Here is a 14,438-nt window from a genome sequence, read left to right as displayed (position 1 = left end):
AACACTGAAATCTATTGTATCTTCAAGCTATGGATTCGGGTAAGTACCTACAACCTTTTATACCTCTTTAATTCATCAAATAAAGATCTTGGGTCATTTTCATTATCTGTGTTCTTCATAATTTTTATGTACGAGTAATAAAATTTCATCATTAGTCTCTTCCAAAAGAAGGCTCCGGTGAGGAAACATTCACCATCATGTGGAACGTTTGTTTTTTCTTAGACATCCATCAAACGAGGAGAGAATGAGATAGAAACAAATGGGTAAAAATTATAGAGGAGATGACACTTATGCAAAAGTGAAAAAAGGATCACAATTGAAAACCCCCATCCCATATTTTCTTAGTTTCAGCTCCCTAAATAACCTTTCCACTCATTTGCACATATTTTATTTTTTGTTTGCATGTTTGCATTTAGCACATTATGCATAAGTTAGCAGAAGAACCAAAACCTAAGAAAGTATTAGACATAGAATCAAAACGCGAAAAGGTATTGACATGTTATTTTAAAGTCGGACTGAACTTTCAACAATACTAAATAACATTCATTTTCAACAAAGAAAAAGTAAATATCATTCATATGATTTTTTTTTTTTTATTATAACATATTGAAAGAAGAAATTGTATATATATAGCTCTTAGTTCTCCAAATTATTGTACCCGAATTCAACAAATTAGTGTTACTAATATTAAGTCTCTTCCAAAAGTTCTCCAAAAGTTTGGTGCTTTATTTGGAAAATGTTACATAATGGATTACCGGTTCGATCAAGACCCGCTTGATTTATACAAATACCATCTTTAATGTGTCCCATATGCAATCGCAGTTAAGAAACCATCAATCGTCTTTTCTTGGAATGTTCATATACCAAGCAAATCTTCAATGAGTTTGGTATTCAAATTCCTTTAACAAATTCATTACCAACTATTACTAGTTGTCTGTTGTCATGGATCAACATCAATGACACTTGTGATTATTTTAGTAAAGTTTGTATCCTCTTATGAAATTTATGGAAGGAACGCAATAGAGTCCTTTTTGATTTCACCACTTTTGACAGAGTCAAGGTAAGTTCCAACATCATCAAAGATCTAGCATTGATGAACCACTCTTCAAGTCCCGACACACATTCAATACCCATCCTCCAACCATGTTTCTCACCTTGGGTGCCTCCAGCCGAATCTTTTATAAAAATCAATGTTGATGGTGCATACTCAAGTCTTGGAGCAAGTTGTTCGACCATCGCACGAAATCATATTGGAATTTTCCTACAAGGTGAAACCAAAATTTTAATTTGTAATTCAGCAATTGAAGCCAAAGCAGAAGCAATTGTTTTGGGTTTAACACTCTCTCATCACATTCGCCTTCGCTGGATTATAATTGAAAGTGATTCGAAATCACTCATTGAGAGTATTATAATCCTACTTCGGAAGATCCACGGAGGATACGTGCAACACTCATTGAGATACATCACCTTGAATCTTTATTTGGGTCTGTTCACTTTTGTTTTTGTATGAGACAATGCAATACACCTGCTTGAATTAGCTGCATATTTCTTGCGTCATAATATTTCGAACTCATGGCATTCAGATAACATTCCAAGCCAAGTTCCATCTTGTATTAGTGCTGATATTTAATGAATTAAATTTATTTTCCTTGTCAAAAAAATAAAAAGAAACAACAAGTTTGTTTGTACCAAAGGAAAAAATACACTAGATAAAATGATTGAAGTATATATCTTTAAACGGCACATCACCTCAACAATAGATATTAGTAACAAGTTTGTGGTTATCTATCTCATAATTAATTGACAATAAGTAAAAGAAGATCTACATATTAGATTCTTTGTTATTGGAGTAACTTTGTTTCATATAGAATTATTCTCACATGTTCCTTTAAGTATCACGTACCTTTTGAGCCTAAAACAGATTTTTCTTTTGTTTTTTGGTGACGTGAAACATGTGTCAACGTTAGGCTTAGCATGTGAATGCCTAGACCTGATACTAGTAAGAACTTGTAGCCACGCAACTCAAAATCAAATGTCGAAAATAAGTATTTTTTTTCTTGGTTACTAAAATACTATTTTTCATGTGAGACTACTTCGACAATTAGTTAAGGTACCATTTCTACTAGAGATTTATGAACTAGAAATCACAATTTTCACAAGGAAACTATAGTGTTATTTGGGCTTGCGTGAATTTCAGACCCCAACAAACATAACCTATTTACTTGAATCCTGAAAGCGCGCTTGGGTGTTTCCCGCGGAACAAATAGGTTTACCGCCCCATAGCCGTTAGTAATGGTTCTTTTTCCCGGTTTCTCCAAATATAGTCACCACATCGGTAAGGGTTTCAAATCGTTTTGGGGAAACCGGCGGAAACCTGTCGTCCTCCTGCTAATCCGGCGATTTTTCTGCGTCTTATCATCAACAAAGAAAATGGAGTCTCTCTCTATCGACAAATTACAACAGATATTGTACGAGACCATCTCTTCTGGTTTCCATCTCACCGTAAAACTTCGAAATTTTCCATTTGTATGTTCATGTCTTCCTCGACGTTTCTCTCTTTCGTCAATCTCAATTAGGTCTTCAAGAAATTTTTTCCTCAAATTTCATTGATTCAGGTCTGGTACCTCTCTCTCTCTCTTCTGTATTTTGTATGAACCACATCCTGATTAGTAATTCTTGCTGAGTTTCACGATTAGTGCTTGAATTTCAACTGCAATTCGTGTTGAATTGATCTAGGTTTAGTATGATGTTGAAGACTTTGTAGACAAGAAGATAATGGCAAAGAGGATAAACGACGACGAGAAAAATGAGAAGATAATTCGTGGTCTTCTCAAACTTCCTGGGAATCGAAGATGTATCAATTGCAATAGTCTGGTATGCATCTTCCCTTGTTTCTATAAATTTGCCCTAATTTGAGTTTCGAGGGCTTTGATTTCTAATTGTATTGCATTGAAAGGCTAGAATTCTCTTGAAATGAGATTGTTTTTTAGTGTGTAAAAAAATTGGAACTTTATGTAAAACAATTAACGTTCTTTTTGTCAAATTCAATCTTAAGTATATTTGCTATTATTCTTCACATTTGTAATCGAAAGATTCTCCCATAAAAAAAAATCCTCATTTGCCCAACACAAGAAGCTTTGGTTAGATTTCTAACATACTACTAAAGATTCTAATCTAATATGAAGCCATGAAGACGAGGGAGTTCTTTGGTTAGGGTCATCGGCCTAGAGATCTGCACACTCATTATTTGTATCTTATTTTCTCCTTTTGGCCATTTTTAATGAGATCTTTCCTATTCTCCCAGATACTACTTTCTGATACCATGTTGATACTTGAAGTACTAAAAACTATTTTATTTTAGTTGATCTGGACGAAAGATAATACTGCATGGTGAATTAATTTGTGATGTAGTATAATATGTTGAAAGCTTAACGTCGTGATAGAGCAAGTGAAAATAAGGAATTTATGCATTATATATGCTTTAATGATGCCAATACCATAGCCCTTAAGAAGAAGATTAAAAACATAAATAAGTTATTCCAATATCCTCGATTAATGTTGGTACCTTAGTAGATAGTGCTTTTGTTACTCCTTATATTGGATACGGCTCTAGCATCATAGATATTTTGTTTTTATATGTGTACCCATTAACTTGTTGCTCGTATGCACCCAGTTTCAAATTGATAACATGATTAAGAAGCTGGTTAGTATGCCATTTCACGAGTTTGTTCATGGATGTATGCAAAATTACTTATTTAGTAGGTACCCTGTTCCCATATCAATGTCAGCAGTTCATTATTTAATACTAGGATTTGTTTTATTTTCTGCCTTTTGCAAATCAGGGTCCGCAATATGTGTGCACAAATTTCTGGACATTTGTTTGCACAGCCTGTAGCGGTATGCAGTAAGTATCCATGCATTTTAGTTTTTTTTTCCTGATCTTTCTGCTTACTAGCATGTGGACATGTTCAATGTATGTGATGCTATAGAAATTGGTAATCCATTGATGTGGTTCTTGATATGTTTGTTGGAACCAGTATTAGGATATTATGTGCGGATGACTGTTATTTACTAGTGGGTGTCGTGAAAGCATATGAATTTCTGCATAATCCATCTAATATGATTCACAAACGGGCATCTAAAGTTAAGATTTCCCATATCTAGTACATGACGATTAACTAGGACTTTTGGATATAAATTGCAAATTTGAGCTACGTATATCCATCATCCAGGGAGCCAAAACCTTAGCAACTACAAACAAAACAATTAAAATTAGAATCTTCGTCTTTTTAAGTTTGTACACCTATAGATCAAGTAAAATTAGTGTTTGATCTACTTCTTTTTCTTCTTTTGGAGCAAACTGTTTTGATCAATTATTGTTTCGCTTCATTGTTTATACCTATTTGTTTTTCTTAGTGTACCATCGGTAACATACACTCTCTAATAAAGACTTGGTAACAGAAATTTTCATGTGGTCTTTTGCGTACTACAAACACCGCCCATACTTACCCTGAAAAACAAAAACCCTTATGTTTGCATAATACACAAACACTTCACTTTTTCTTAGCTTGTGGACATTCATGTGAGGCTAATGCGAAATTGACCAAGACACGCGTTTCCTTTTCTGTGGAGGACTTGTTACTTCTTAAGTACACGTCCCTCCAGAAAATGAGATAATATTTACCATTTGCACAATACTTCCACCATTACGTAAGTCATAATTATTTCTTCACTAGATGAAATCTATATAATCAGCGGGGGTTAAATTTAAACTGAAAACCAAAATTTTAAACCTTGGTTGAGGTTTACTTATTCTTGTACATCATTAAGCTTTCTAGTCTCATTTCTTGAATTATATTGGATATATGTTGGCATTGCATTCATGTTATATTGTCGATTACTTGTCCTTTGAATCTTGTACATTAAGTATGAGCAGTTTCGTATTATAAGTTAGTACATGGACCAGTTTGCTAACTAATGTATATCTAAAAAATTCAGTCGGGAGTTCACACACCGTATTAAATCAATATCCATGGCTAAATTTACTTCTGAGGAAGTTAATGCTCTTCGAGGAGGCGGAAATGAGGTAGCGATCTATATACGATAGCTAGCTCGCTTACAGCTTTTTGAATCGCATTTAGTTTTTATTCTAGACTATATCTTCATTTTTCGTTCACTCTTACAGCGTGCAAAGGAAATCTATTTTAAAGAGTGGGAACCACGCTTGCATTCTCTACCTGATAACAGGTTGTTATTGTATCTATGACATGATGTTTACTGCTCTTAAGTCTTAAAAGGCGCTTTTGTACTGACCTGATATTTGCTTCCAGTAATACCCAGAAACTTCGCGATTTTATTAAGCACGTTTATGTGTTTAGAAAATATACCGGGGAGAGGAGTATTGACAAGCCTACAAGGATGAAAACGGTATGCATAAGTCTCCTTTATATGTAACTTTCACATAATTTAACTGTGTTAGATCAAGTTTTTTTTACGATTATGAACTCTTATATGTGTTTCCCATTGAAATGGTACCTAATGGCACTAACTCAGATTTCCTTGCTAAATCTTTCTTCATTCATGTATGTTGCTTCTTTGTCTCATATAGGGTAAGAGGGAGGATTTATATGAGAAAAGAGATTCACATTTGGGAGGATCTAGGACCCTCCCTCCATCTGAGTCCACATTTGAACGTCGTTTTTCTGAACGATCTCGCTCTGTCGGGCAAGATGAGTTTGAGAGAAAATACAAACATAACTATGATGAAAAAAGAAATCAAGTGTACGAACAAGAATTTCGCCAGGCTTCACGGAGGACACCTGTCCGGTTTGAGGTAGTAGATGACAGATATCGAGATGATGATTTTGGAAATGGTAGGAGGTTTGAAGTGTCCAGGTTTCCTGGTAGAGAACGAGAATCCATGCCCAAGGAAAGAGTTCCACATCGTCATAGGAGCCTCGATATGTCGAGTCACGCTGTAGTACGCTCTGTTAGAGATATCTTACTAGAGGATGTTCCAAAAGAAAATGGAAGTCCTAAAGAAAATGGAAACACGGATACTCATGGATCTTCACATTTACAGGTAAATTGTCTACTGGATAACAAAGTCAACCTTGTGCTATTGAGTAAATCTAGCTTTCGTTACATATTTTGGTCTGTTTTTGTTCAGAAGAATATAGAATTTCATAATAACTATCACTTTATCAATATCTTCACTTGAAGTATATTTTATCAAAAAGTACTGGTTTAAAATTCATCGTGCACTTTCAAAACCACCTATCTTCTGAAGTCTGGGGAATAATAAATAATAGGAATTTTTGTCATCTATTACATTTTTGAGCAATGCTCGGGATGTTGTGGCATATGTGGTATCGTTTCAGAAATGCATCTGTTAGCTTACAAGTTCTTAAGATGTATATACTTATCTATCAGAGAGTTCTCAATGCAGAGGACTGCATCTTCAAGTAGCACGGGGTCCAACAACGTGAACTCAGTTGAAGTTAAAACGGAGAATTTAGCGAGCTTGATCGAATTTGATATTGATCCTAAACCTGCAGATGAAACAGTTGCATCACCAGCAAAATCTTTAAATGCACCTGGTGAATCTTCTATAGTGCCAAGTAAAAGTCCTTCAATTGGTGGTGATAACTTGGGCGCTTCAGGTTCGAGCACTCAGAGCAACCTACCACCCACACAGAATCTTTCAGTAACAAGCACAATTGAAGATGCCCTGTTCGAATTATCAGCTCCAACAACTGCAACTGTTGGCAACTTATCAATGTCGCCTGCCTTTTCAGATGTTAATCCATCATATAGTGGAACTCCTAGCAATCAGGTAATCAAACTTTTTCTAGCTTGTTTGATCATATCGTGATATTATTACCATGACTTTAGGAGCATATGCATAGGGGGCTGGGGCTAAGCCTGTTGAAGCTTGACCTCGTAATCCCATATCTACCAAGTATATCCTTAAACTAATATGAGCCTCCTCTCAAAAAGGAACTCACTAGACATCATTGGTAGATAAATTAGCATCTTGTTTTCATTAAATTGATTCAGCGGAACCCCCATCCTTGTGGTTGGCGGTTTGAGTTCAGTGTGGCATATAAAGAAAAACTTATAGAATGGCACTTACTCCATTTATTTCTTAGACCAGTTATTTTTCTTCTACGATTTTGAGGCATTTCTAAACAGTTACCTATCCAAAGAAGTTACAATTTTTAGCTTACTTCCTTTTAGTTTAGTCTCTTCTGTAAGTAAATCCTGGATTTGTCACGGCATGTCATTATTTGTTCTCTGTTTTGTTGTTGCTATGCATAATAAGCAGGCTTCAAATATTCCACCTGGGCAAAATACCCAATCTACAATTGGGCAACCATCTCAAGATGTCTTGCTGCCAAACCAACATAGTTTTTTGTTTAGTGCTACTCCCAGTCCCATACCCATTCCATCAGTTGGTGGGACTCCAAACAATCAGGCAAGACATTTTCTATGGTTGCTTCCAAGTTCCATCTTTTTTCCGTTGTTTGCATTTAGTAATTTGCATTCTTGTCTTTTCTATTATTTCTGTAGGTACATGATTCATCTCAAGGACTTTTCACTGCTCAAATTAGACAACCATCTCCGCCGGCTCCAGCGCCAGTCCGAGTGACAAGCACTGAAGGTGCACTGAGCCCTGCTTCTTTGGAAACCAAATCTAACGAAAGAAGAGAACTTCCAGCGGTATGTTTTTCTATTTGAACTCCCATTCATTCGAACAAAAGTTTGTCATGGTTTATCCCTTGCAGGACCTTTTTACTGCACCTTATTCGTCAGTTCCTGTACCACCATTTATTGGTTGGCAAGCTATTCCTGCATGTGACATGTCATATGGAAATGGAATGCCACATCCTACTTTTGTGGTATATAAACTTCCTAAGTTGATTACCCTTCTGTTAGCTACACGGTATTACATTCTCTTAACTTATATTTCTTTGTGACAGCCATGTGCAGGCTCTCCTCGTCCTTCAAAATCTGTGAACCCATTTGACATAGAAAGTGAACCGACTTCAGTTCAGGCACAACCGGTATACAGATTCTTTATCTTCATTTAAATGAATGTTATTTTCTTAAAGTTACTCAATATTTCACGATCAATTATATAATGTTTCTAAGTGAAGCTTGAAGCCTCTTTCTCCTTTTGTTATAAGCAGATACCGGCTAGAAATATTCCCAGGTTATTCTCTATATAGTTCGGGAGAGAGGACTGCATAGCGTAAAGTTTAGGAGAGAGAACCAACCGCATAGCCTAACCGTAAAGTTTAGGAGAGAGAACCAACCGCATAGCCTAACCGTAAATAATGTAAAACCGTAAGGAGTTACTCAAAGTGAAAACTTACAATGACTAAAAAAACACTAGAAATAAATCAATGGTCGAAGTGTTTCTCTAGAACAATATTGTTTCGGAATAGGTAGATTTTCTTTCTATAAGATAGAAGATATCATAAGGAACCATGTTGATCTTCAACTCCTTCACCCCTTCAATTTGCGATGCCCAAACTCCTAATTGTGTATTTAGTTCTTTTCTTAGTCTTACCTATTTGTGTTTCTTGTTACGTAGTTCCCAAACATGGCATCCTTGCAAAGAGCACTGCCAGATATTGCAGCTCCACCAAGCATACCGCGAACTTCAAGTCTTGGTAACCCTTCTCTACACTGGATGGCTCCTCAAGATCCATCTTATGGATCTGCAGTGCCACCAGCATCCTATGCATCCACCTTACCACCAAGTAAGTCTCCTTTAATTCTTTTCGTTCCTTTGATCTACAACTTACTTTAAGTTTCTAAGGATCATCTAAAATTATCAGGTCCATACATGGTTCAACAAATTCCGAACAACATGTCAACTTTGGGGTATGTCTTTGTTTATGTGTCAGATTTGCGCTTAATATGGGCTCAGTGTGGTACTAATTTTGATTTTTTCAACTGTAAATTTAGCTCTTCTTTACCAACTTTTGCATCTAATAGCTTTAAAAAGCACTCATCAAGTTGCTTCTTAGAATCTGCTTCGAAGATTATTTGTTTTAAGTATACCTAATCACATTTCGATTATCACAGATATCAAGGTATCGGATACTCTAGCGCCAATGAAGGGATATTTGGCACCTCAAATAAAGGTCAGCAGATGACTGGAATATATTCAAAACCTGACAATCAAAACTATTTTACTTCTCTTGGAGGAAACCCTTTTGGATAGCTGATATAGGTACAAAACACTGAACCATCTCTATATTTATGGTCAGCATCTTGTTGTTGAAAGTTGAAACTTTTAATTTCTTGATCAAAATTAGAGTTTTTTTTTTGTTTTTTTTTTTCTGTTGAAGCTTCACCAAGACCCGGATCTGTTAAGAAAACAAGCGGAAACAAAGTCTAAAGATGTGTGAAGCTCACGTTAGTTGAATGACAACATTATGGCTCTCCATCGGAGATACCAATATTGTGAAAAAGAAGTCCAGAAAAACATGGGACAATAACTAAAAAGGTCAAAATAATAGTGAAAATGAGTACAAAAGCATAAAACATTCCATAATTATCATACAAAGATTAAAGTAGGCCTTTGTCATTTTGTGTAACTAATTCTTTTATTTTTTTTCTTTAAATTTTAAATCTATATACCTTTTTCTTGAGATATGGGACTTCTATGAAATTTAAATATTTGGAAAAGATATTTCATTAGCTTTCTAACAAGATCCACTTTCAATACTATTTTTTTTTTAAATAACTAAAAAAATGATTTTTTTTTTCCTGTTTTTGTGCAAACTGGTTTTGCAAGATGTAATATGTAAATTAGGGTTGCAAAATATAAACCGCAAACTGGAGTTGCAAAATGTATACCGTAAACTGAGTTTACAAAATGTAAATTGCAAATTTGATTTGCATGCTTTGTAGAATGTAATCTTAGTCTGCAGATTTTGCAAACTCGATTTGCTCTTCGAGAAAAAAAACAATTGAAGTTTCTTCTTAAAATCTGAAAAATCTCTTCTTCATCAATCAATGGTATGTAATTAGATGGAAACACCACCTGGATCGATTAAAACTACAAAAAAAAAGTAAATCCATAACATTACCAACTACAAAGAATTCATATAACACCTTCATAACAAATTAGGGGAAAAAAATTAAAATTAGGGTTTATTCTTGACTTTTTCATTCCAATTTATCCTAGTTCCAAATTTATGTAGTAAACTGATTTGTTCTTCATCGTTTTTCATTCCAATTATATTAAGGCATCTTTGACTTATATGACATTTACTTTTCAAATTCTATTATTTCTTTACTTGATAGATGACATGAGATTGTTCTTATACATTTTCTAACAATACTTTAAGTAACTAACTAGTAGTACTAATACCTGTTGTTAAAGAACCTATTTTGACAATTTGACACCATATGTCAAGCAGTTGGTTTATCCAGTGAGATGAAGTTAGGAATACAGAAATTCAGTACTTGGGTATGCAAATTCCATTCAGGGGTCTAAGATCGATCCTTACCAAGAACACTATCATCCTAATGTGTTACTAAAAGATATCGAGAAATGAGTTGCCACATAACACAGAAAGCGAGATCATGGAGCTTCACTGGCCGCAAAATGTACAGACAGCCACTTAAGTTCTATTTCCATCTTTTACTTGTAGGGTGCAAAGCGAGCAATGACTACGTAAATTCTTTGCCTAGGTAAAATAATTTAGACAAGCACATTAGTAACCCTAGATTCCTATTAAACTAATGCATGTTGACTGGTTCACATTCCACATCTACCATGCGCCACCCCAACAGATTAACTGGAAAAAGTTTTATACTCTTGATGTTTGAATTATGTGTGCAGATCTAATAGTTAATTTTTAAAGACGGTTCCAATTACTCATTCGGAGTCCTTCATGATTTAGATCAGTCGAATAGTTCATTATTAACTAAGAGAGAGGAGGTTGATGTTAATATTTTAATCTGAAGGCTAAGCAATTTGAAAATAAGGGTAGATATTTGTTGGTTTATTTTTTCGACGAAAATTCTCTCCAATCTATCTCTCTTGGTCAAATTCATGGGTATTTCTGTTTCCTGTCATCACCATTCATAACAAAGTTCATACATCGCTTTGTTGACAAGATGTGGATACTCGTAGATATCAACGATAAATATATAAAACATGAATTTATGCAAAGTCGTTCATTTACAGTTTCAATTATTTTACGCACAAATTTTACTAAGAATTAGTCTTAGAGTTTAGCCCCTCCTGAATGTATATCGTAGATCCGCCACGGATTGGAGTTGCATCCAATTATTTTAAACACAAAATACTAACCTAGAGTGATACTTTATTGTCCTAACTCTTACAAGATCATGTACAAGTTCATCACAAGATATAAATCAAAAAAGAACATCTTATGCGTAAAGAGTGAGCGACTTAGACTATCTAAAAAGACTAAAGAGAGTACCCCCGTGTGTTTATTTCTAAAATAGAATATGACTCATGAGCAATGTAAAAGATTGTATATTCTACGAGAACGGCATCAGAACTAACCCACAACGTTACCGTCTTTAAGTGACCAAATAGAAGAAAAACTCCTAGTTTTTGCACCATTGACTTTGAGTCGATTGGTACTACAACAAATAGAAGAAAAACTCTGATCAGTGTTCAAAAATAGTAGTAGAAAACATCTTTGATTTCATTTGAAATTTCATTACCAAAATAAAGAAAAAAAAAATTAGACCACTAATCCAGATGTTCTTCACTGTACCAACAAGGCTACAACAAATGGCCATCGAGCATATAACTGATGACATAGGGCAAGTCAATCGATTGGGTTAATGGGTAATGCTAAGTTTAATTCAATTAGGCATTCTAATTAACATCAGATGGATACATGAACATGAGGATGATATGAAACTCAAATAAGCCCTAGTAAGATTATGCATGGTTGACTTGGTCAAGGGTTAAAAGTAGAGTTCAAGACGAGCCCGTAGGAGAAAACGGAAGTCAACTCGGAGTCTGGAAGAGAGAATTATGCAAAATCAAAGGTTAAGTCAAACAAAGTTGACTATTGGGACGCTATCGGGCACGGTTCTGGCTAGTGGGATAATATTTGATGACGTGGCACAACCGGAGTGCTTTGGTTTCTAAGTTCCGTGTTCCTGCTAAGCATTTAAATGGGCCCTCAAGTGAATGATCTAGTGTAGCCGTTGCAACATAGAACTCGTAGTCCCACACCAAACGTTTTAATCTTGGCCATCTAAGTCCTTTCTTCTTAATCCGTCGGCTCTTGTTACAAAACCCACCTTATTATACTACAACCTGCTGCACCCTATCTTCCAGAACTAAAACACTAACGGGCAGTAGTCATGTGGTCCCCCATTTCTACTTTTAAGCCCCACGAAATTACCACTTTACCCCTAAACTCTTTCCTACTTGATTTTTCAACCAATAAGAGTTCATTTCTTGAGTAGAAAGCAACCCTAAGAGCATCTCCAATGCAACACTCAACTAACAAAATTCAATTTGACACATAGGACTACTTGAGTTTTTGACAAAAACCACTCTCCAATGCAACACTCAACTAGAATCTTAATATGATGTGACAACAAATAGAAGAAAAAACTCTGATCAGTGTTCAAAAATAGTAGTAGAAAACATCTATGATTTTATTTGAAATTTCATTACCAAAATAAAGAAAAAAAGAAATTAGACCACTAATCCAGATGTTCTTCACTGTACCAACAAGGCTACAACAAATGGCCATCGAGCATATAACTGATGACATAGGGCAAGTCAATCGATTGGGTTCATGGGTAATGCTAAGTTTAATTCAATTAGGCATTAACATCAGATGGATACATGAGGATGATATGAAACTGAAATAAGCCCTAGTAAGATTATGCATGGTTGACTTGGTCAAGGGTTTATTGACTAGGGCTTATTGACTAGGGCAAAGTAAAATAACAGGCAATTCACATTTTTATTCCTACCAGCCGTATAACGATTGAAATTACTGAGTTCAATTTGGAAAATGGTAATTAATCAACTGATCAACCAGTGAAAAACTCAATAAACTGCTCAATTTCGTTGAACTGAAAGCGAATTATACATATTGTGAACCCTAAATTCAGAACCTTGAAGAAAAATGTGGTATTGTGGCAGATAGAAGAAAAGCGTAAGAGTCAAAGTAGGGGAAGAACAAGTTAGGGATTGATACCAAGTTTTGCCTCCTTAAAAAAAAGAAGATACCAAGTTTTGCCCAAGGATTTGCGCAGGAAGATGTTGCGACGTGCCAACGACCAACTTCCGATATTCGAACGAAACTTGGTCATCTCATAAAAAAAAAAAAAACTTGGTCGACGACAATGAACATACTAGGGGCAAAAATAACATGTTTAACACAAAACTCAGTCTTACAAACTTGCATCAACATTTGATAAATCAAGTGGTAGATAATGTTGAAATAAACTCCAAAATCTTGGAAGTCAGCTTCGATATCAAGAGGGGATGGATTTCATGATTTATTGAACTTTGGTTATAAATGTATAATAAATGTTGCCGGGCTTTAGGTCATAGTTTAGTTGGACTATAGACCCGTTTTTGTAAATGTTTGAATTAAGCGGTTATTGTGTTTACTACATCTTAGATGTATCAATGCCGCACATAAATTTTTGAGTTTTTCCTTAGATCTTTATCCAGCGCAAAATTCAATTTGAGTCTCTAAAATGATTTGAAGATAGTTAAAATACTGGTATCTTACTATTTTTAGAGTGTCTATCTCTAATTGTCCAATTCATTATTTTTAAAATATAAATCAACATAAATCAAGTTTGTATGTATCTTCAAAACAAGTACTGTATATATTTCTTTAGAAAAATTATCTTACTAAAAGCAAAATAACTTTACAGATTTGTATCGGAAACGAAAGAAAGGTTAAAACCATAAAAAGACTGTATGTCCTAGCTCAATTCCCTTCTCTCATTTCACTTGGAATCCTCCACCTCCTTCACTCTCCAAGAAGATCAATACAGATGTCTCTCTAGCATGCTCTTCATTTACTTGTTGCAGTTGGTATAATTATACATTACCAAGTTTTCATTTTGTGAATGTCAACAGTGCAAGGGGAGTGTCGAGCAATTCTGCTAGCACTCCGATGGCCCATGAAGTTCCAGATTTTATACTTTGCAATAGAAGGACGTGAAATTCTCACTCACGGAGTAGTTGACTATTGGGACGCTATAGGGCACGGCTCTGACTAGTGGGATAATATTTGATGACGTGGCGCAACCGGAATGCTTTGGTATCTAAGTTCCGTGTTCCTGCTAAGCATTTAAATGGGCCCTCAAGTGAATGATCTAGCCGTTGCAACATAGAACTCGTAGTCCCACACCAAATGTTTTAATCTTGGCCATCTAAGTCCTCTCTTCTT

The 14,438-nt window shown here is 35.2% G+C and overlaps 1 protein-coding gene across 4 annotated transcripts; it reads left to right on the top strand.

Annotated features, from left to right (window-relative positions):
- The first annotated feature begins 2,158 nt into the window (after positions 1-2,158).
- Positions 2,159-9,702, top strand: LOC147532156 (uncharacterized). 4 transcript variants are annotated; one of them, XM_086649636.1, is made up of 16 exons: positions 2,159-2,615; positions 2,737-2,874; positions 3,843-3,904; positions 4,999-5,086; positions 5,186-5,247; positions 5,331-5,427; positions 5,609-6,082; positions 6,449-6,835; positions 7,328-7,477; positions 7,573-7,722; positions 7,788-7,901; positions 7,983-8,066; positions 8,600-8,768; positions 8,847-8,892; positions 9,097-9,244; positions 9,363-9,702. In XM_086649636.1, the coding sequence occupies exons 2-15, from the start codon at positions 2,776-2,778 to the stop codon at positions 9,233-9,235; spliced, it is 2,121 nt and encodes a 706-aa protein (XP_086505762.1). In that variant the 5' UTR covers positions 2,159-2,615; positions 2,737-2,775; the 3' UTR covers positions 9,236-9,244; positions 9,363-9,702. The 4 variants fall into 4 exon arrangements, with proteins under 4 accessions (XP_086505762.1, XP_086505764.1, XP_086505763.1 ...); XM_086649638.1 differs by having other exon boundaries at positions 2,257-2,620; positions 2,756-2,874; XM_086649637.1 differs by having other exon boundaries at positions 2,330-2,620.
- The last annotated feature ends 4,736 nt before the right edge of the window (positions 9,703-14,438 follow it).

Source organism: Eschscholzia californica, unplaced genomic scaffold (genome assembly GCF_041429995.1).
Source record: "Eschscholzia californica isolate CP2 unplaced genomic scaffold, dmEscCali1.0.p SCAF_6, whole genome shotgun sequence".
Lineage (NCBI taxonomy): Eukaryota > Viridiplantae > Streptophyta > Magnoliopsida > Ranunculales > Papaveraceae > Eschscholzia > Eschscholzia californica.
The sequence above is the reverse complement of the archived record's forward strand: the minus strand, read 5'-3'. Positions and strand labels throughout refer to the sequence as shown.